Raw genomic sequence first — 24,630 nt, forward strand, 5'->3', positions numbered from 1 at the left:
ATCTGCATCGGGCTCGTTATACCGTAAAACATCCGGTTCTGGGCAAAATCCCAAAAGCAAAACGCGAAGAATTCAAGAAAAAAAACCCCTATTTTCATTATTTTAAGGAACAGCGCACAAGAGATAAAAATTTAGTGACGTTTTTACGGTTTCAAGCAAAATTAAACACATGTAAGGTAAGTGTTTCTTTTGTTCAACTACAAACAATGTTTACATTGTCAAGTTTAACCAGTCTGAGTCTCCTTCTATGACTTTATAAAAAAGTAAAAGGAGAATTCAAAATAGACTTGACTAAATTTTTCAAAAAAATCATATGCATAGAATGACCATATTATGTTGATGGTGCTACCATAAGCGCGAGCGAAGTAACATACACCTGTGCGGATCCTGACATTTTTTTCATGGGAGTGAGTTCTACTCCTGCATGCTAATTGATATTTCCGGGGGTGGGGGTGTCCAATCTAGGGAATGTGGCACTTAGTATTTTATTTTTGGAATAAAAATATGTCAAAATGGGCTAATTTTCTACCAAGCTGGTTGGTGAGGAGAGAGACTGTCATCATGTTTTGCATCATTGGGCATACCCCAAAAAACTAGAGAGGTCCAGCACAATCTCTTTATCTAGCTATATCGCTTTGTGTCCTTGTATTGACTTGGTTCTGTCCGAGGAGGACGGTTGCTGTTGCTGAAGAGGTGCCAAACATTTAGAGCGAACTCGCTGCTAAGTTAATCAACAGCATTGAAGCATGTTCAGACTGCTGCATGTAACAAATTTATATAAATATGTATGGCAGAAAATAACTAAAGAAACTTGATATAACAATGTGACTTCTACCAGAAAATTGTTCTTCTTAATAGGTCTTTTGTTACCCTAAATTGGTCCTTATTTAGCTCGCATGATAAACTTTTAACATTTTCAACTTCTCCAGAATCACAGGACTGATTTCAGCCAAGCTTGCAACAAAGCATACTTGGGTAAAGAGGATTCAATTTTGTTCAAATTAACTGCCACACCCTTTTTGAAGTAGAGATAATGAAGAATTAGTAAAAAAAAATTCGTGGCATCTTGTAAAAATCCTTTTCTCAAGAACCACAGTGCCAATTTCAATCAGACCTAGCACAAATCATCCTTGGGTGAAGGGGATTCAAATTTGTTCAAATGAAGGCCCATACTCCTTCCAAAGGGGAGATAATCAAGAAAAGGCGAAAATAGGGTGTGGTCATTTAAAATCTTCTGAAGGACTACTCGGCCAGAAAATTTGAAATTTACATACTGTATGCTTCCTGACATAGTGTAGATTCAAGTTTGTTCAAATCATGGTTCCCAGGGATAGGATAGGGCCACAGTAGAGGATCAAAGTTTTCCATGGTGACGTATATTAAGATGAATCTTTAAAAACCAACAGAGCAACAGCCGGTTCAGGACAGATATGTTGATTACCATACTCATATTGATAATGCAGATTCAAATTGTGGTCCCCGGTATATGGTGAGGCTACATGAGGGAATCAAAGTTTTATAGATGAATAGGAAACATCTTTAAATTTTTTACAGCAGGGCCATGAACACTCATATTACTATGCAATCACCCACAGTTTGAAGTTTGTTCAAATCATGGTCACTGGGGGTAAGGTGGGACTGCAAAAGGGGATCAAAGTTTTAAAAGGGGATATAGGATAAATCTTTAAAAATCTTCTCAAGAATAACAAGGTGATAATTACTGATATGCGAGTATTCCCAGATAGTGCAGATTCAAGTTTGTTCAAATTGTGGTATCATCAGGTGAGGTCACAGTAGGTGATCAAAGTTTTACGTCAGAAAATATATAGGAAATATCTTCTTTCCAATAACAACAGGGCCATGAATACTCATATTAGATATTCCAGCATCCCCAGGTAGTGGAGATTGAAGTATGTTCAAATCACGACCATCAGGGGTAGGATGGGGCCACAATAGGGGGTCAAAGTTTTATTTGGGAATTGAATACATAAGAAAATATCTTTAAAAATTTCGTACTATGATTTTTTGATCTTGTGACATTGTATCATGATCATATTATTGTGACACTATAGGGCTAGGTTGGGGCCACAATATGGGGTCAAAATTTTGCATATGAATAAAGATTGCAAAAAATCTTTTAAAAATAACACAGTCTGCGAAATTAGCGGTAGTCTGAATGCCCGCGGTCAGTGATTTTCCTTTCGGACTTGTAAAATCTGCTTGGCAACAAGTCCGACTGGCTTGTAAAAAAAAATTGCCCGTCGGAGTTTTAATTTGACAATCGGAAGTAAATAAATGTTACACGCATGCTCAAGTCATAGAATTGGAATAACTCACCCCAAACAAAGTAATTCGTCCCATTAATTATGCATATTCACTAGGTCTGTTCCGGATTTGTCTTGAAAATTATTCAGATTTAATAATATTTTTTAGTTTTTTTGTGCATTTTTTTTTTCGGGCAAGTGAAATTGAGTTCGGGCATGTGGCTTTCCTGAAAATGGTTGCCTGAATGGCTTGTGGTTTGCAAATCTTAATATCATTGACTGATAACAATATCTGAACAGCAGAACCAAGGTGACTCATGTGAGCGATGTGACCCATGGACCTCTTGTCTCTGTAATATATTAATTTTCATCCTATATTCTTTTAAATTTTTCTATCAATGGGATTTGGAACAAAATCAATCAATGAAAGTTGCGATATGCTATAATCTAAGACATCATTTCATATGATTTTCTGTTTACAAACCAATATTGAAAGCATCCATCAGCTGTATTTTCAATGCAATGTATTAGTTTTCAGTTTTAATAGAAATATGTATGTTTAAGCTGAATTTTAATCCTAAGAATGTAAAATTCAATGTACATGTATTTGCAATTTAGTATTTATGATTAATTTCCGAATATGTTACCAGCATTGAATTAAGCTCCAGTGTAATATGATGCATTCAAACTTCCTTTTAAGTAGATATTTCAAGTCAGAAAGATTCCATGTGAGGATTCGAGTTAGAATAGGTCCTCAGTTTACCCCTTGTATGTTGTAATAGGCGACAGATTATCATTTCAAGTGGTGACATCCTTTGGATGAGACTGTAAAAACTGAGGCCCCATGTCACAGCAGGTGTGGCACGATAAAGATCCCTCCCTGCTCAAAGGCGGTAAGCATCGAGGACAGGCCTAAATTTTGCAGCCCTTCACCGGCAATGGTGATGTCTCCATACGAATGAAAAATTCTCAAGTGTGAACAATATACAATCTTATCAATCAATCTAGTCAGGAAGAGTTATCTGCCTTCACTTGAATTTCATTTCATGTTTATCATAACTAATTGCATTACAATGTTTCATTGTTTTATGAAGATAGATGTTTGTTTGCACAGAGCACTATGTTATAATGCGTGAAGATGAATGGTGAAGATGGTGGTTACCAGGGAGTGGAAGAGTCCATTATCTTGAAACAAGGGGAGGTTCGCATGAAAAGCAGGAGGTTGGGGGTGAGTGTACGAAATATACACAGTGATGCATGAGACACATGACTACATGTTAATTACATGGATGTAATTATCTTCCTGTCAATTTCCTGGATACATGTACTGTGCATGTGTAGTTCATCAGACATTTTTTGTTTTTTACACGCTTGAGTTTAAAATACACTTATTGTCTAAGTCTTGTAACTGAGATGAAGGCTTAAGTGACATTTTCTGATCAAAATTTGTCTGTTGTCTTCATTGTTGTGGTAAACTTTTCACATTTTCAATTTCCTTTCAAGAATTTGGTCATCTTCAATCATACTTGCCACAGAGAATCCTTGGATAAAGGGGTTTCAAGTTTGTTCATAAGTGAATATTTTTGTTAAAGAAATCTTCTGAACCAGACACTGCAGAAGTTTTCGTGGAACATGAGGTAACTCCACCCTCATGTGACATAGTACATTTCTGCAAAAAAAATTTAATCTTTGTGTATGATTGAAATATATCTTTTGTAGTAATTCTATTCAATAGATAAATATAAAATGTGGTAAACTATTGCTACTGAAAAAGTTTATATTTTCTTTAAATGATTACTTGGAGAGTTTTGAGTTATACTGCTGGAATGCCGTTTTATTCCAATTTACAGTCATGTGATTTTTAAGTTTGATAGCCCTCAATACTTCTGGTACAGATTATACATGTACAAGTAGTTGAAATTACAAGTTCTGAATGCAATATATTGTGTTGCCAAGGGCTATCACACTTGTAGTATAGGAGAGGAGAAAATCTATGGCTGGACCAGGAATCGAACCTGGATCTCCTGCATTACTAGTTAGGTGCTCTAACCGCTGAGCTATCCAGGCCGATAACCATGGTCTGTATAGCCCTGACTACTACATTCCTCCCTCCTTTAATTTGTCTTCACCCTTGAAGACACACAGCCCAGATTCTTTTTCACCCCTGGCAAAACAACCTGCAGTGCAGGGTTGGACAGCTGCACCAAATGTAGTACATGTATATAGGAAAGGACATTTTTGAGCTGAACTGGGAATTGAAACCCGGACCACTGCATTACTAGTCAGGTGCTCTAACCACTCATCTATTCAGTCTGATATTCACGGTTTGTGTAGCCCTAACTACTACACACTGATACAAGAAATAAGTGGGGGCAAGGGTGTCGGAGCAGGAGTGACAGGGTGATGACCGTTGCCCCAATACTTTTGCGGAGAGAGAGAAGAAGAAGATAAATTTACCAATGTAATTTGTGTTTATTATACCCCCCGCAACAAGTTGTGGGGGGGGGGGGGGGGGGGGGGGGGGGTATACTGGAATCGCAATGGTTTCCGGGCTCTAAAGCATTATCCTTTCCACCTACCGTCACCATATCATATATATGGACTACCCATGGGATGAAGATGTTCCCTATCGATTTTGGGGTCAAAAGGTCAAAGGTCAAGTGCACTGGACATTGAAGTAGCAATATGGTTTCTGGGCTCTAAAGCGTTATCCTTTCCACCTACAGTTACCATATCATACATATGGACTACCCATGGGATGAAGATGTTCCCTATCGATTTTGGGGTCAAAAGGTCAAAGGTCACGTGCACTGGACATTGAAGTAGCAATATGGTTTCCATTTAAATTCTTTAACGGCTTTTTTCATCGCATGGAGATGCTGTGTTCCTAGATAATCCATTTCTCCCTACAAACGAGAATACCCAAGGTTTGTCATGCCATTTGTTTTTTACACTCAGTAAAGAGGTAGTTTATACCTATTACCAACACCCTTTGGGAGATTGGGGTAAGCGGGGGGTATTCTTAGTGAGCATTGCTCACAGTACCTCTTGTTGGAGCAGTAAAATGGAATGGCAATCTGTGGCAGTGTAGCAGTGAAGTTGATTTTTTATGCTATCAATACTTGGACAGTAGAGTTTATAAATGTTTGAACTCAAGATCTATCAATTCAAAATACATGTATATGAATGTGCTAGATTTCAATCTAATTAAAAATAAGATCTTCTCTAACTGTTACACTGGCTTTAATTAGATTGTGCTAGATTTAATTTTGCTGTATTTATAATTGCAATACGCATGAATCAATACACATAGCTTAGACTTTGTTTTATCTATATACATGTATTTATTACAAGTTGAGAATATTTAGAAATTGTACGATTTTTCTATCTTTACCTGTCGGTGAGTAGGAGCACCTGGGTGACCAATTAGCGGGTAATGACTTTATATGTAGTGTTCTTTGTATTTTGTCATTCGAGCTCGAGACTGTGTGCACTTCAGTGACAGTGTGCCATCTCCTTCTCTCCCCCGCATCTTTCATCCCCCACATCTTTCATCCCCTCCATCTCTCCCTCAATTTTTTTTGTTATATCGTGTATTTTATGTAAAATGTTAAAGGAAACACTTTATTAAATGTTGTCTGAGCAATGTCGTCAATAAAATGTGCAGGTCTTGGAGCTGCTTCCGGTAATATTGGTGTTTTGATGTTTGAACATGTTGAATGAGCTAGGATATGAATGATTTATGTTTGGTTGAGACTGGTTGAATTAGAACATAACATATTGTGGGTCATCAGGTTAATGTCAGAAATAAACTAGATGCTGTCTGATATAACATTTATACCAGCACACATGTGTTTGCCTTTAAATATTTTCTCCGCCATACTTGTGTAACTAGCAAAGAAGCCACAATAGTTACCAATATGTCAAGATGCATTGAGTATTCTTATAGGCAAGTGCCCCGGGGTCATCCCAACCTCCAACATTTTTAAGTCACCTGAGTTCTTGCAATTGGTCTGTGTCCATCGTGCGTTAACAATTGAACATTTTTAACTTCTTGATTACTACCATTCCAATCTTTTTCAATCAGGTATGAAGCATCCTTGGGACAAGGGGGATATCAATTGTAAAATTCAAGACTCTAGGGCCTTTGGGATGGGACAAAAACTGCCAAAAAATGACCAATTTTCAAAAATCTTCTTCTCTACAGCCACACATCTGTAAGAAAAAATAAATGGATATTAGTGATGTAGAACAGGAAGGCCTGTAAATCCCCAGAGTAGAGGTTCTAACTCCAGGGTGGGGCTAAATTTGACATGTAGTTTATATGTTTATATGTAAAACATTAGATACCATCGTTAATGCTATTGATATTGAATTGCTACAAAATTGATTTTTAGAAGGAGCAGTTCACCCTTTACCAAAATTGTAATTTCATGATTCCAGGGGTAGGGATAGGATTATGTTGTAGTTTGATCTGTCTCAACTTCTCTTGCACGAGTTTGCCCCTTTATTTGATATTTAATATTATGTAGAGGGAGCATGATTTGTCTGTCTAACTCCTTCCACAGTTTTAAAGTGAATACTGTCATGCAGTCTTATTGTATGGGCATTGAATGCATATTTAGCAAGAGTTTGAAGGCTTCTACCAAAATTGTAAATTTCAGGATCTCTGGGGTAGGGATTCGGACAATAGGACGGGTCCAAAATAGTCATATTATATAAATATTGCATGTACATGTAGTTGAGGGTAACATTGAAAATTTTCACTCAGAGAAAACGATTGTCAACCGAAGCGTAGCCAAGGTTGACAATGGTTTCTCGAGGGGTGAAAGTTTTCAATGTCACCCTCAACTATACGCAATATTTGTTTTATTAAACTGAATGTTATATAAACAACAAAGCAGAAAGACTTATGTCTGTTGACATTTGATCAATCACTGTCATGCGATATTTTGTATATCGATGCGGGTATTCATATTTATTACAAACGATGCCGCCTAACAATCTACGCCGAACCGTACGTGCATAAATGTGACGCATGTGATAATTTTTTATAATATCACCCGTTGTCAAGTACTATTACCCATTGCTAGATACTATCACCCTGGAGCATGTTTTTTTTGTTCTCAGAGGGTAACAATATGTATTTTGAAATGCTTCTTGGCCAATCAGATTCGAGTATTTTACATGGAAGTGTAATAGATTAATATAGCATATATTTATGTAAAGTCTTTCATCAGTATTGGCACTTTCAGGGGGCATTTGTGGTTTTAGAAGAACACAACTTGTATTATACTGCTGAATATTAGAATTAGTTTAGATATGCAGAACATATATATTATTACTACAGTAACTTGATCCGAAGAGTCGGATCACGTCGAGTTGACAGGCCCGGATCATCAGATCACACAAGACGCGAAGCGTCGAGTTAAATCTGATGATCCGCGCCTGTCAACGAGATGTGATCCAACTCTTCGGATCAAGTTACTGTAGTAATGATAAATTTATTATATACCCCCTTATACATTTTAAATCCACATTTATAAGATAATAAATGTAATCCAAATTATCAAAAACACTGACATACCATGAAATTATGTTTTGTGTACGCAGTTTCGTTTGTGACGCGGTCAATATTTTCCACAAATAACGTTGCGTTGATGCATTGTGACGACACAGTTTGGTGATCCGGAAAACCGGATCACACGCTGTGAAATCGACAGTATCAAAGAACGATACATTGATGGGTATATAATAAAGGAAAATTATTATAGATTCCGTAGTCCTTGGAGCTAATGATACCTTTTACTAACACTCAGGTGACAGATAAGGCCTGTGGGCCGCTTAATGTAAACAGTAAAGATATACTGTTTTAATCATTAGAAACTTCATTATTTAAAGCTGCTCACACAAGCAATGTTTCCAGGCTGTATGAGGGTGAGATTATATAGTCTACATATCAAAAATATCATATATATAATACATATATACAGTTTTGCTGTGTACCAAGAAATTGAACACCAACAATCAACTACATCCCTGCATATTCGTACAGAGGAGTGTTGTGGCCCAGGGGCCTCTTGTACGCATGGTGATTGTATGTACCAGTATATGATTTAATGGATATTGGATAATATATATACATTATTCATGTTAAATGTTATATATATTATAATGGCCCTTCACTCAAAATAACATTTTTGAATTAAAATCTATGAATGTGTGAAATTGATGATCGTAAAGAATTATTGTATAGAATATACTGGTAGTATTAAAGATAAACTTTGAAATAGTACAACACTCGTTAAGTCTCTGATTGATATTGTTAATTAGTGCTCCTTGCTTTGCAACATTAATGATATAGAAACTCAAAATTATATCAAGATATATACAACTACAAGAAGAAAAAGAATGCTATCAAGTAAATGAGTAAAGAAAACTCTTATTATGTGTCATATGAATGAATTTTTTTTCATCCCCCTAGATATGGAGGAAGCGAAATGTTGTTCTGTTTGCCCCTTCCAGTAAGGGTCCCACAAGATTTGTGAAGTATGCAGACGAAAGAGGATTTCGAGAGGAAAAGCAGCTTTCATTTGTTCGCATGCAGGATGTGACGACCGTTGTGAGGTTGTCCTTTAATGATGATCATGGGATCACCATCTCTCTGGCTGGCGGGGAAGTCCGGCAGTTTATATGTAATGATGGTAGATACTCAACTACAATATATATACACAGTTGAATTTCAGTATCTCGAACACCGATATCTTGAATACCATGGATATGTTGAAGTGATTCAGAAGTCCCAACCACTTATTGTTAAAGTATTTTACCTTTGAAATATAGAATCCTTGGATATTTCTAAGTTTTTTGAGGGTCCCATTAAGTTCGAGATAACGAAGTTTGACTATATCAAGACATAAAAGTTTTTCTTGGTCCCATTGAGTTCAAGATAACAAGGTTTAACAGTATGTCAAGACACATGATATAGAGAAGCATTTTTTTGTCAGAGTAAGAGCCAAGCATAGGAAGATGTGGGAGTCCTGTAATTTTCACTGTCCATTCAATCGCCCACAAATTTTTAGGTAATCTGGATCATCCCGATGTTTGTGTATACACCAACTCCCCACTCTCTGTGGAGGGTTGATGTATACACAAACATCGGGATGATCTAGACTATTTTTGAGAGTGTCTTTCCTCCTTAGCACATTGTGCATGGGACAACAATGAAATTTACACATTGTCTATTCTGTCATGTAAAAATGTGCATATCTTTTGAGGATTTTCAGATGTATTGCTCTTTAATAGGGACTTTGATTATCAAGTATAATAATAATAAGAAGAAGAAGAATTCACGTTAAAACAATAATTACTTCCCCTTCTGGGAATGGGAGACATAATTAAAGCTATTTTATATACATGTAAGCAAAACCTGTAAGCAAAGGAACATCACTAATGTAGGCATTGTTGATTGAAATAAAAAAAATAAAATTTTTAATGTTTTCATTTGTAGCAAATGATGCAGAAGACTGGCTTCAGAAACTGCAGGCCGAGGCGGGGAAAAGTGATAGTCTCCCTTTAGGTACATTTTATATCAAGGTTATGTTAAATGTAGTTTAATGATAGTCTCCCTTTAGGTACATTTTATATCGAGGTTATGTTTGCTGTAGTTTAATATTCACAGTAGACAAAAACCCGTCCACTGGTCTTTAATGACCTTTAGACTTGGACTTTGTACTTTTGAATCTTTAGCTTGTTATGACTTCTGATCTATGATAGAGGGGGCCTTGATATTTAAGAATGAAAAGTATAACTTTTGCTGCATGTATCCAGTACTGTTTATGTACTTCTACACATAAGAGCCTAATGGGTAATGTGTCTCTGTGCTCCTTATATATAGTTGTTATGCGGTAAAAAAAGAAATACATGAAATAAAATGATATAAGATGAAAAGTAAAATGTAATGAAAATAAAGCCAAAAAATATACATGATAACGATAATCATAGAATAAGAAAAGCACTGCTGAACCTTGGATTCAGCTGACTTGAGTAATGTAAATGTAATACTATGGATATAAACTGTACGTCACATGACTTTCAGGTAAATAATGCTTAGATGATGATTTTAGCTTGATTGAATGAATGTCGTCACTCTATATATACTCCTGTTATTTGCACCGTGGTGCACATTAGTTTTAGCCTTTGAAAAGTGAGTCTCATCTCTCAGTATATACCCAGGATCATACATCAAACTCAGACTTAAGTCAAAATTCCAGTCACCTGTAGAATATTCATTGCTTATGAACCGGAACTGTTAATTTGCAGACACTAAGAACTTGATGGTGATTTTGAATACCAGTAACATTATAGTAGATAGGCCTACCATCAATTATTGCTCAGCTTAACATTAGAAACATTACTGATGTTATCCAGATATGTAGACGGAGATGGCTAGGTCATGTTAAGCGTAGTACAGGTTGGATATCACAGGTTCGTATATTGAATGTCACTGGATATCGAGCTCCTGGTAGACCAAAGCTGACATGGGATCAGTTAGTAAAACGAGAGCGAGTCTACATGATTGGATAGGACCATGCAATCCACTGGATTTCCAAATGTGGAAATACAAACTTCGACCACGACAGAACAGCCAGGCCTCACCCTTGCAAAAGGATTAATTTGGCCTGGATAATCAAAATTGATGATGATGATGATGAATGATTGACTTCTCAATCATTTCATCGCATTATTCATAATTCAGGATTATATACTGAAGCTTAAGATGTTTCATGATCCTGGGCCCTGTTATTAGCATCGCGGTGCAAATCAGTTTTAGTCTTTTATAATTGAGTCTCGTTTCTCTATATATATACTCCTATTTCAGGATTATATCGGGCGTACCTTATACCAAACATGTTCCTAAACTTTGAGAAAGAATGTGTAATGGAAGTGACTGCGGAGCGGCTCAATGTGTTCGAGGACTCCACTAAAAGCAGAAGAGTGATCAGCCTGAAGATTTCGTGCATCAGAAGATACACTGCTAATCCAGAGAAACGCAACAATAATTTACTGATAGAAAACGGACGGTAAGAGGATATCTTATTTCATGATGCTCCTATGTTGAGTTCACATCATACTTCTCCGATGCTTTTGGGTAATACTGAGCATCCTTTTGAAATATGGCCGACGATTTGTCTATTGATGATTTGTGGAATGAATATTGTTTTGATATTATCTGTCTTAGTGGTATTATAATTTCCTTTTACTACGTTTATAACATGCTGTATCATTTTTATTGTGTGCAGCGCTTTAGAGTGGTTATTTATAGTCATATAGGGCGCTATATAAATAAATATTATTATTATTATATAGAGTACATGTGTGATATCAAACCTGTTCATTGTTTTCAGTTCCTGAAACTGAAGGAGACTGTAGGTTCTGTGTCTGCATGTTAATGAGTCAAGTCTCTGTGATTTCCTTTCATTTTTAGCTCATCTAATGATGAACTTTTCTGATCCAAACTTGTCCAACATCGGCAATGTAAACTTTTTACATTTTTCACTTCTACTCCAGCACCATTAGGACAATTTCAACCAAACTTGCCATAAAGCATCCTTGTGTAAAGGGGATTTAAATTTATTCAATTGAAGGATCTTGTCATCTTCCAAGGGGAGATAACAAGGAAATAGTGAAATTAGAGTGGAATATTAAAAAATCTTCTTTAAAGAACTACATGTAATGAAGATTTAAGTTTTCTGGGTCCAGGGTAGAGCCACAATAGTTGTCTTTTGTAGGAGTATACAGTAAATTCTCAAATCATCGCCACTCGATTCATCGCCATTTTCACAATAGTTGTCTTTTATAGGAATATACACTAAATTCTCAAATCATCGCCACTCGATTCATCGCCATTTTCACAATAGTTGTCTTTTATAGGAATATACAGTAAATTTTCAAATCATCACCACTCGGTTCTTCGCCATTTTCACTTAACCGTCATGTTTTGCTAGGAACATTTTTAATTGCTAATAACATCTTGGAGCCAGAGTGGATGAGTTAACTTACACCCAAGGAATAAATATAAGGAATCAATGTCTAGTTTGTCGGGTATGTGGGATGATTAATTACCTTGAAAATGTGATAATTTGCTTAATAGCAAACTAGACAATGATTCATTATATTTGCATTTGAAATAAAAATGAAAGTATGAAATCAACATGCCTAATAGAAATTGAAATACACATTCCATATTAATTTCCCCGCCCACTGAAGTCATTCATTTTCATTCAAGTGATGAGAAATTTACATCCAGTTGTGTATGTGGGGAAGTAAACACATTGGAGTTTCAGAGGGTTATCATGGGTTAACAGCTGGAAATATAGGAAAATTATTTAAAATCCTCAGGGGGACGTACACATGTACATTGTATGTGGCATTAGTATGTTTTGACTTTAAATCCCATTAATGTCATGATCTGGGATGGTCCACGAGAAGACTTTAGTCTTGTATAGGAATATATAGAGTACAGTATCAGTCAAGAATTCTGACAGAAATGAAAGTAGAATGTAAATACAGTTGACCTTCATTAAGTTGAATACCTGGGATATCTAGAGGTATGTTAGCGATGTTAAGTCACAGTCTCCTTTGGGATACTGAGATTTAACTGTAGGTATATATAAAAAAAAAAGAAATTTCATTTTTGAAAATATGTTAGGATTTGAACTGCAATGCTTCACACCAACATATATCAGATCAAATTGTTTTGTGGTTTGAGGAAAATATGGGAAATTGATTTTATGACTGAACAGTAAATAGTTTTTGGAGGATTAAAAATTTAGACCCTGCCCCATGAAAATTTCTTAACAGGTTAGGAAAGTTTTTTACTCATTGAACTTCATATTTGGAAATGTTCTAAAATTGATTGCTCTGATCGTTTTTTAAGCTTTTGTATATAAAGGATACATCATTGGCCTTTAAGACTTGAAAAGACAAGTAGCATTTGCTTCTATATACATTATATCAATATCCAAAACTATGATCTATTCCATATAGTTCTCAAGAAGAGATAGGAGAAAGCTTATTGCTGTTCAAGTCTTATCAAGCAGAAGACATATTTAAACATCTGGATCGCAGTGCCCGGAGGCTTCGTGGGAGTATAGCTTCCGGAAATTCACAGAACAGCAATGGCAGCTTTAATCCACGTGAGTTTGGGATTTTTCTCCCTTTAGAATATATGCAGATAAAACCATGCCTCAATTTCGAACGACTTTATCAAGTCGCTGGATTGGAGCAATCCAGTTTACAAAAATGAACCATGATTTCTCGACTGGATATATATATCTCTGAAGTAGTTCCCCCCAGTCTTTATCTGTATTTAGTATTTCAAAATTTTGATGCAGGGAGTACTTTTATGTAGAAGGATGTTGTCTGTTAATGTTTATCTTTGATTTGCATCAAAACTTTACTTTACATCACGATTCCTCGAAGCATATCTTTTATGTTATGAAAATACAAATTTTTCTTTAAAATTCAAGCATTTTAAGTTTTCTCTGAATAGTGTATGAGAATTGTTTCATCTTGCATGTGTTTTGAATGCTATCTACATCTCTCTGAAATATTTTATGCATCTAGTGATTGACCCATCTGTCTGTTCATCTGATGAAAAGCTATCAGCTCAATGTTGTTGGACAAGATAGCATCAAAACAGCTGCTAGAATTCTAAATATTCTAATTTATTTCCAAAGAAACACACAGAAATTGTAAGATGAAATTATTTTAAAAAATTGGAAACAAGATTAAGAAACAATAGGTAATTTGAAAACTTACTTTAAAAGTAAGCATTAATATTAAATACTACAGTATTATTTATGTAAGAGCACATAAGAGTTTTCAATAAAAAAAAAATAGAGATATGTGAAATATAATTTTTTTTAGGTTTCAGTATTGGATGTGTCTGTTTAAAATTACAGGAAAACTTAAGATAAATAATTCTAAAATCAGCTGGTGTACCTAAAAGATCTTAAAGCTAAAGTGCTACAACATGTAAATATCGAGGAATTTAAGTAAACAAATGATAAAACAATACAAACGTCACCCAAGTCGATGTTAGATACAGGGAGACAACAGTGTTATTAAATGTGATTGGGTGAAGTTTAAATCCAAAACATTATTCATTCCCAAACTAGATTGCAGCGTGTGTACTTGAAAATTCTATTGTTTTACACCAGAATTCATTATTAAAGTACAGTTAAACATTGGATTTTCCGGAGGCTTTTCCTCATGGGCCCCCCTTTAGGGCAAACTGGGGACATAAAAGCGACCAACAGACCCACTGTCTCTCAGATTTTTTTCCATGCCCCTTTAAATTGAAACCCAAAATCCACCTATGCTTATAAGGTAATTTGCATTGAAGAAGCTGATTTATATAAGGTTGGAAGTACCGTCATGATGGTATGCAAATGAATCAAACATAGATATTATTAGATTCGGAGTTTCAATAGATTGCGGAACCAAACATGCTTCAGAAATGTGCTTAATGTAATAGAATGCAAGGGCAAGGCATATCCCCGGATTTTAGACAAAGCAATGACCAAAATATACACATTATGTATAAATATATGCAGCTGTAGCATATTAGGATCAAAGTAACATTTGTTTTTATCAAATCATTTATTCAATCAATGCTGGGAAACCCATAATGAGTTGCTTCTATTTTTTACACACTGCTACTCCGGGGAACTTGTAAAATCTTCGTATAAAATTCATAATATTTGTTTACTTACGAATAAAAATGAAGGGTATTGATTACAGTAATCAAGACTCATATTTTTATATTTATATTACAAATCGCATTTTCCTCTATGAACCAACCAATTTCTGCACGTGACACAATCCGTTCATATTGACTATGAAGGGATTATGAACTAGTTTAAAGCATGCGATTGAGAGAGCGAAATGATTTGAAAAAATACGTGTTACAAAGATCTGGCAAGTCACACCTCAGATTAAGATTGTGAACTTACATGGATTATCATCTTAATCTTGCGGTCTCTTACCTCCAAAATACAGTGCATCGTTCAATGTTGATAAAAGGCAGGGTGAGGCGAAGTGTGACGTCATGTCTTTGTGTTGACGTACGTCACAATACGACTGTAACAGAGGCTAGGAGTTCATTTTATGCAACAAAATATTTCATGACTTACAGAAGCAATGTAAACAAACAGTGTTTTAGTAAATGAATATAAATATAAGAATTTAACAGCACTTTTGAGCTGTTTATGGTCAATATGAATATATTGGATTTGAAGCAAATTCTCTGTGAATCGCTAGGGCAATTCACATAATTTGCCTTAAAATCCAAATTTGTTCATATTGACCATGAACAGCTCAAAAGTGCTGTTCATTTCTTAAATTAATTTTTTCAATCTTTTATTCCGAATTATATACGGGTTTTCGATAAGGATCAAATTATTTTACGAAACAATAAAAAACAAGTCCGCATTTCCTCACGCACACTATCAAACGCAACCACAAATAGATCAGGCGCTCCTGTGGCTGATAAAAATAATGTCCTGGAAACTTTCCATAATGAGAATAGTGACCCAACTATTTCTGGGAGATGCAGATTAAGCATTTATGTGATGAATCTGAATGAAGGGGGAATAAACAGACCACCATGTGGGGGCAAAATGTTTCAAAGCTGCATCTTGTTTTCTTGCAGGTCAATGATTATTGCCATCTTTAGGGTAAATATCTAAAGTTTTGTAAGTTTTCAATATAATTATTATGAGTGTGTAGTTCATGAAATTGAAAGATAAATTTGACCCATGCAAACCCAGTTCAGAATTACTTGTAGAAAACCATCTTTGTTAGCCAAGGCAGGTTTTTGGTTTATGGGGAGTGGAGTGGACTGAAAACCCTTGGCTAGCAAAGATGGTAGAAAACTAATGGATAAAATGTTTCGCAGAAAACCTTTTTTCATTGTCTTTACAACAAAATCTTAACTTTCCAATGGATTTATGATAAATATATTGAAATTAATGGGTTGCTTTATACGTATGTTGCCACCACAAAATTAGGTTGGGGGTTATTCAGCTCTGTCTAATCACTGAAACACCAGATGGCGTTGTAGTTCAAGCTTGCATAATCTGAAGTCATAACAATTTTCACAGAACATTAACATCTTATCTTTGTACCTATAGTAAGGCCAAAATAAAATATGTGTGTTTCCTATATATACGCAATTTCCGAGTCGTTCAATAGCTGTTTCCCTTTGTTGAACTCTTACGCATATTCAGGCACAAAATATGTTTCCGTATTCACGCGATGGGTACATATTGCTGCGTTCATAAATTGCGCAAGGATGATTACCAAATGTTATGTAACCACCCGAATTGTAAGTTTATAAGCATTTGATGAAGTAGCTCAAAGGTATCACTTATGTAGAAGAAGAAAGAGAAAATATTTTTCATATTTGATTTTAATGGCGTGATTCAAACAAATTATTTTTGATATGGTCAGTTTAATGTATACCAATGGCTGATAAAAACAAAATTTATTGTTTCAGAACTTATATCCTAGCTTATTTACATACCTAGGTCTATAATATTTACGGTATACATCTTGTACCCACCCAAGTGTTCAACAGAATACTGAACGTACCTCCATCACAAAAGCTAATATCTCGGAAATTGCGTATTTCGCTCCACCAAAAATTAGGTAGTTAGCAGCCATGTATATGCCAACCCTAAAATTTAGGGTTGACAGCAAAAAAGTAGGTAGTCAGAAAACCAGAAACACACATATATTTTATATTTGCCTAATTGTGTACACACATTTGATATATTCACTGCTTAGTATATTTCATTCAGTGTGTGGAACTGTGCATGTGAGTTAAGGCTAAATATAAGCGATTCTATGCAAATAAGATGCATTAAAACTTTCCTTGTACCTATTTTAAGCATATTCCTGTATGTATTGGTTGTATGTGACATGCACTGTGTAGGTTTCACTATGACATCGTGTTATGACATCATGTATTGCTTATTATAGATAATAATAATGAAGATAAATGAATAATCTTTATTATACCCCAAGCTGCAAAGTTGTGGAAGGTATAATGTTTTTGAATTTCGTGAAACTTTATAGTTAATGAGGACACACTGTGCAGATGTGCATATTCCCAGGAAATTCTGATTCAATAATTTTTTTGGGAGTTATGCCCCATTTGAACTTAGAATTTCAAGCCCATCTGTCCTGTTCTTGCATTGTGTGAGGCATTGTCAAGCAATGTTGGAGCGTGGGGTATGTGAGCTTGCTCACTTTCAAAAGTCAGACATAACATTAGCTGTATGCTAGCTATTTACCGACTTGCATGGATGTTGGCGCTAAGGAGGGTCAATCTTGTGGGAGGAATCCGGAGTACACAGTACTCATGTGTCCGAGCGGGCGACCACCATACCCTCTCACATACAACCACTGCCAATCACTGGGATTTAACTCGGGTTGCAGTGATGAAAAGCAAGTGCGTTAACCACTTCGTTACCCGGACACTCAAAATAGGCACCAATCTAATTAAAACCAGACCTTCAATCTCGCTCCCCCTTTTTTCTATATCCACTCATGCAAAATGGGGGTAACCTTGATAAATAATGGCTTTACTAGTAAGAATCGGACAACGGACATCGAAAAAGGGAGGGGGGGGGATTGAAAGTCTGGTTTTAATCAAACTGAATAGACACAGGAAAATAAACAATATCAACACAACAGCTTCTGTAGATGAACTGTGGCAATATTAGTTGCTGTATGAGTGTTTATTGCTATCAGTATCTAAAAGAAGATTCAAATATTTCATATGTAATTATCGGCAAAATGCACAGACTGGTATAAAATTTTCTTAAATTAATGATCAAACAGGAATTGCACAGCAGTAGCAGAGATGTATATTTAATTCCATCTTACTTTATAAAAGAATTGCTGAAAAATTCTGAGGACATGCCCTTGTGCTAGATCAACTTAGTATAAATTCAATAGTTGCAGTCAGTGTGATGTCATCATATGACGTGATGTAATGCACTTAAGTCATTCAACATCTATGTTAAGTCTGTTTCACATCATGAGTGCTGAGTATCAATTTATTGATTTTAGAATAAAAAGTTATTAGTTTTGCAATTAACCAAATGAATTTTTAGATTCTCATTTGCATAGAAAGGACTATAACTGACCTTAACTATCATGTGTGTTTTTTGTCATCACATTTTACATGTACAGGTGAACTTCGATATCTCAAACACTGGTATCTCGAATATCATGGATATGTCGAAGTGATTCGGAAATCCCAACCACTTATTCTTTAAGTGTTTCACCCTCTATATTTAATTTTCGGACAAGTTTTTTCTTGGTCCCATCGAGTTTGAGATAATGAGGTTTGGCTGTATTTAGTGAATACCTAAATGCATAATGTAATCTAGTACTGCAAGGAATGCACACTTCACACTGAGAAATTGTACACTGGAGATATGTTGAACGACAACCATGCTATGTGGCAATGCAGGTTCTAAGACCTCAACAGCAACATATTTTTATGCTCCTATCTTTTGATGGGCTGTGATATGATATGGGCCTGTCTGTCTGTCTGTCGCTGAGAGTTTTAGTGTCTGGATCATGCCTTTCACATTGTGAGGCTTAGGACTATTAAACCTTGTCAGATAATGAATCTTGGGGAGGGGGGGGGGGGGAGTGTGTGATCCACTTCTGGAATTTTATGGCTGCTATATACAGCTGCTATATATATGTACATGCATTCAAATCATGTGTGGGTCTTATCTTAAACACTGTGAGGCCTAGGACTATAGAATTTGGTCTGTTGATTCATTTTGCAGGAAAGGTATGTTATGACCCTAAAATAGATCACTGTAGCCTCATTTTGGAATGTTGTGGCCCTAGTCAAATCTTGTCAGGATCATATCTTGCACACTGTGAGGCCTAGCTCCATCAAACCCTGTCTACTGATTGATCTTGGAATGACAGTGTTACAGTGTGTGGCTTCAAGTATAATAAAAGATATACGCGAATTTATCAGTTTACCTGATCAAGACGTAGGGCTCATGACATGTGACCGGTCGACAGGAGATGCTTACTCCTCCAAGGCACCTGATCCCACGTCTGGTATGTCCAGAGGTCCGTGTTTACCCAACTCAAATATGAGATTGATCACTTTTCGTTGTCTTCACCTTTTCATCAGGTATTGTAGTTCCAGACACAGATGTATTGTTTACCCTAGCATTGCACTATATTACAGTAGGGGGGGGGGGTTCTCTGTCATCAATTATTCCATTTTAAATTAATTACAGCATTGAAACAGTGGTTTTGAGCTTTAGCTACATGTATGTATTAGAGTTATAATTTATGAACTGAATTTCGGTGAATTAAATATAAAAGAGAAATGAAGATATGTCTCTTATTTGTAGCGCTCTGAAATGAAAAATTAAATGATATGATCAGAGCACAATCAACAAACATAAAAATTTTTTTATGGAAGTCAAATTGATTTTTCAGGGTTAAGAAGATACCAGAGTACCAATACCATGCCTCGCCTGCGAGAGGCAACATCTTGTCTGAATTCTCTATGATGTAAAGGACACAGCTATGCAGCATTCTCCTCTTTATTTTGAAGATATTGTGTAACCTACATGTATAATCTTTAACAATCTCTTGCTATTGTACTCCTAGCAAACACAGTTGGTAGGATATATATATATAAATCACTACATTCTTCCATTTGTCCATTCATCCCACTATTTTTCTTTGGGCCTTAACTTTATAATATAAAGATACTTGGCACAGAGGTTGTTTATGATCAGTGGTGTGGTATGACTCCAATGTTGGGTCATTTTACCAAGTTCAAGGTCACTGGTAAAAAAAAATTTAATTTTGGTTCGGAAAGATAACTTTGTAATGCGAAGATATTAGAATCACAAATCTGGCACAAAGATTGCTTTAATGGTTAGATGCTAGATGATGTCATTACCCAGATTCAAGGTCATTTACCCAAGGTCAAGTTAAAAACAGTTTAGAATTTATTTCCTAGCCATATCTTTGTTGTAGTGGAGAAATATTTAGAAGCTGATAGTTGGCTTAGAGGTTATTTATCATGTGTGATGACCTTCGTGCAAAGTCATTTGGCTCAAGACAAGATCAGTGAGAATTTTAATCTGGACCCAGTTGCACGAAATTTAGTTAACTTTAACTGACAATAAACATTTATATAGCATTAACTTAAAGTTAACTGTCAGTTGAACTTATATTACTTTTGTGCAACTGGGTCCTGGTCTATAACTCTTTAAAGGCGACCTTCAAATATGCCCCACTTTGGGGTATTAGTCCCATCGGGACAGGGTCCTTTTTTTAATTCGAGATTTTCTAAGTTATTATGTTTTATCAGTGATTTATGATTGAATTTGATTTCACCTGTGATAAGCCATTGCTAAAACTATGGATATTTTTCAGCAATTTCTTTTTTAATGCTTGAATTGTGCTAAGAAATGAATGTGCAAACATTTTTATGTTTCGGGCTTTTTTTTCAATGGAGGACGGTAGTATCTTTTACAGCAGATCACGCTTATAGTGAACATCATGGGATGGTGTATGTTTGATGTGATAATAGTACAGGATCTATCGATCTAACTGGTGAGGGATCCCACCCAGACCAAAACTGAATATATAGATCTAACTGGTGAGTGATTCCAACCAGACCAAAGCTGAATCTATAGATCTAACTGGTGAGTGATCCCAACCAGACTAAAACTGAATCTATAGATCTAAATTGTAAAACTCACAGTAGCAGGAATCCCAACCAGACAAAATTATAATGAAATTTTTAAATTCCCTAGAAATCTTATTTCCTCTGCTTTGTCTGAATTCTTGTGGGCTCTTCTGGGTACCCAAGTATGGCAAGTGGTGCTTATGCAGTGGCAGATCCAGAAGTTGGTTCCCTTTTATCAGAAAATTTTGCTAACAAAGGTAAAAGTAACACATTTTTGATTTTGAGGATGGAACCCCCCCCCCTTTTTTTTTTGAAAAGCAAAATTAATGGTAGAACCCACCATTCAGAAATTCCTTGATCCGCCCCCGTTATGTGGATACCCGGGGTGTGACAGTTGGTGGATGTCCCACCTAGGAGAAATCTACTACTCCCAGCATAGAAACCATAAACCTCCCACCCAGCGGAAATCTACCGTACTACTCCCAGCATAGAAACCATAAACATTGTTAGATTCTTTTTAGCTATAGAATAGGATCAACTCTTTTTTCACCTATAGATAATTGTATGTCTTTCAATATGAAGAGGCGTGGCAGTGCATCAAATTGTGTCATTCAGAAAAATATGATTATTGTTATTTTACAGTGAGTGCAAACCAATGAAGTACCTTATGTCATTGTAATACTATTATACTGTTGTTAATTTTGTTTTTAATTAGATTTATGTAAATGTACTAACCATGTATTATCCATATCCGGGTTGTGTTTAAAAATGCACCTCTTTATAGATCTATGAGATTAATCACTGTTCGTTATCTTCACCTTTTTCATCTACTAGGTTAAATAACAAACGTCACCACTTCAAAAGTGCCAAAGTGGTTTGTTTTGCTTCTTTTTGTCTGATTGAATTTGTGCAGTAGGAATTGAAATTTGTCGAAAAGATTCATAGAAATCAATTGCAGAATTATTTTTGTCTTTGGATAGTACTGATGAAATTTAATTGTAATTGCCCATTCTGTAGTTCAAAATATAAAAAGTAAAGACCAAAAAATGGCAGCTTGATTGTGGCTTTTGTGAGTATTGATTTGATTGTATACCACAGTGGCAGATCCAGAGGGTGGAGGAGTCTGGGGTTTGGAAACCCACCCAACCACCCCCCATTCGTCAGAAAAGTTTGCTTAAAATAAGATAAAAATAACACATTTTGAGGGTGCCCCCCTTCTCCCTTTTAAAATGAAAATTAATGGTAGACCCCCCCCCCCTTTCAAAATTTTTGGATCTGCCCCGATACTATTGTGGATATTTATGGTGCAAGTTTGTCTTTATATTAACCCTAAAATTAAACAACAAGAATCCATGTAGCACCCCGTTATATGAAATGAATGTAGAGTGTCAAAGACGCCCGTTACAAGATTAAAATAAGCAATATTCAGAGAATTCAAACATATAATGCCAATCAGCCCCACTTTTCTGAAGTGATATTTTAATGAGATTAAATATGAACATGATTTTTTTATTTAAAGACTTTATTATGCAAGATGATGTATATGCAAACCCAATATTCTGTTTATTATTTTTGTTTAAGGTATATAAGCCTGAAGTGTCTTAAAGTACTGTAAGATTTGTATGTTTTATATATATTTTTATTTAATGGTTTTAGCACAGTGTGTCATAGGTACTTGACATAAACAAATATTCACAAATATTAAAAACCACATACTTACACTAAATATTGACTGATATTTATTTTTAGTAAATGATTTTGTTGGTACCAGATTTTTTATATAATGTGAATGTCAAGCATCTGTATAATGTATTGTGATATGGACAATGTTCTTTCTTGTATAAAATACAGAATATTTGTGTACATGCATTCAAAATTCAGAAAAACTGCAAACAAAATGACATTCCAGTTCACACACGTTTAATTTTATACATGTTAGCCAGCTTATAATATTACTGACATTCCAGTTTACACACGTTTAATTTTATACATGTTAGCCAGCTTATTACTAAATTTATTGCGTTTTTTTTTTTTTTTTTTTTTTTTTTTTGTAATATGCCACTCCCTCCACAATCCTTGCTTTGCTTTTGTGTATTTGATGAATATATTTTTATTTTTAATTACAATGTTAAATGTATTTTATATAATTTTTATGTACATATAGATGTATATCTCTGTGTGTATAACATTTGTATGGGAAATGAAAGCTATATTGTTGAAAATGAACAAAAATAAAGAGATTATATAAGTTAACAATTGTCTGAAAGGTTGAATGAAGTTGAGAAAGGGACTGCTTACATAACCCAAGTCCCACAGGCTATTTGTGAATTATCCATAACCAATTAATTTGAGAGGTCAGTTGATCATGACAAATGCATCAATCTCCATTAGTATTAAGGGAAGACACATCAAATTGATCGTACAAAGTCAAATAGAAAATCGATGTGTGGAGTGCGGATCAGAAACTAGAATATTTCAGCATCACAGGGTTGAGGTATTCATTATATGGTCAGACCCCATCAGCGTGTGGTCCAAGAGAAAATTGCAACTTCGCTTCATACTTTGTGTATTCTTTATGGCACAGTGACATTGGTGGAAAGTTATCGGTACTACAGAACATTATAAATTGTCAACAGTAGGCGTGAAAAAGAAAGAAAAAAAGATAAGTCGTAACAATGAGATAAAAATTCCTAATTACATACGACTTTTTATCTCGTTAGATATTACTGATATTATCTCGTAATTACGACTTTTTATCTCGTTAGATATTACTGATATTATCTCGTAATTACGACTTTTTATCTCGTTAGATATTGCTGATATTATATCGTAATTACGACTTTTTATCTCGTTAGATATTGCTGATATTATCTCGTAATTACGACTTTTTATCTCGTTAGATATTGCTGATATTATCTCGTAATTACGACTTTTTATCTCGTTAGATATTGCTGATATTATATCGTAATTACGACTTTTTATCTCGTTAGATATTGCTGATATTATATCGTAATTACGACTTTTTATCTCGTTAGATATTGCTGATATTATATCGTAATTACGATTTTTTAAATCTCGTTATTTTAATCTTGTTATGATAACCGTTAATTTATTTTTACATGCTCCTATATAGACCTCACGAGGCTTTCTTAAATAACAGCGTGAATTAAAAAAACAAATAAATAAATAGATCAATAAGAATAAATAAAATAAAAATAAAGAAGTAATATTTTGGATTCAGTTTCTGAAAATTCGTCACCCGTTTAATCAGATCCACTTTAACTCTACCATGGAAGCTACTCCTGACAGCGACGACACTCGTGTCCATATCATCATGTATATACGTATATTTTTATTTTCATTTTTTACTTTACCGCATAACTACTGCAGTATCAGGAGCGTATGGGCGTTAACCGAGGCTCGTACTTGTGAGAGTACCATGGAGCCCGGTACACGCCCTTTCTGCACGTTCCTTGGTTCGATCTTCAATTCTTGTTATTTTTCTTCCTTTGATCTTAATGTCGTATTGTTATTTTAGATGTACTGGGTGGTTGTTTTCTAATAACATATTGTAATTTTGGCATTTACACCCTGGGCGGGTGTAAA

General features: G+C 35.2%; 1 protein-coding gene and 1 long non-coding RNA gene across 10 annotated transcripts in view; one reads left to right on the top strand and one right to left on the bottom strand.

The window, feature by feature from the left end:
• LOC125672840 (docking protein 5-like) lies at positions 1-23,277 on the top strand. 9 transcript variants are annotated; one of them, XM_048909083.2, is made up of 8 exons: positions 8-176; positions 3,379-3,492; positions 8,749-8,968; positions 9,775-9,843; positions 11,146-11,347; positions 13,314-13,462; positions 15,982-16,006; positions 19,818-23,277. In XM_048909083.2, the coding sequence occupies exons 2-7, from the start codon at positions 3,403-3,405 to the stop codon at positions 15,987-15,989; spliced, it is 738 nt and encodes a 245-aa protein (XP_048765040.1). In that variant the 5' UTR covers positions 8-176; positions 3,379-3,402; the 3' UTR covers positions 15,990-16,006; positions 19,818-23,277. The 9 variants fall into 9 exon arrangements, with proteins under 9 accessions (XP_056023061.1, XP_056023054.1, XP_056023044.1 ...); XM_048909081.2 differs by lacking the exon at positions 15,982-16,006 and having other exon boundaries at positions 6-176; positions 8,749-8,959; XM_048909066.2 differs by lacking the exon at positions 15,982-16,006 and having other exon boundaries at positions 7-171.
• LOC130055223 (uncharacterized) overlaps positions 6,115-24,630 on the bottom strand; it is a 44,086-nt gene continuing 25,570 nt past the window's right edge. The window contains exons 2-3 of the long non-coding RNA XR_008803510.1: positions 15,317-15,410; positions 6,115-6,479 (exon numbers count right to left, since the gene is read on the bottom strand). This is a non-coding gene — a long non-coding RNA (uncharacterized LOC130055223). The remainder of the gene's footprint in view (positions 6,480-15,316; positions 15,411-24,630) is intronic.

Source organism: Ostrea edulis, chromosome 1 (genome assembly GCF_947568905.1).
Source record: "Ostrea edulis chromosome 1, xbOstEdul1.1, whole genome shotgun sequence".
NCBI lineage: Eukaryota > Metazoa > Mollusca > Bivalvia > Ostreida > Ostreidae > Ostrea > Ostrea edulis.

What these genes read in the sequence shown, in the direction of transcription:
- LOC125672840 (XM_056167069.1), top strand. Translation starts at nt 3,403, where the DNA reads ATGAATGGTGAAGATGGTGGTTACCAGGGAGTGGAAGAGTCCATTATC. An exon ending in GCAGTTTATATGTAATGATG is followed by an intron (nt 8,969 to 9,774) that starts GTAGATACTCAA and finishes TTTCATTTGTAG; the next exon opens with CAAATGATGCAGAAGACTGG. An exon ending in AAGTGATAGTCTCCCTTTAG is followed by an intron (nt 9,844 to 11,145) that starts GTACATTTTATA and finishes CTCCTATTTCAG; the next exon opens with GATTATATCGGGCGTACCTT.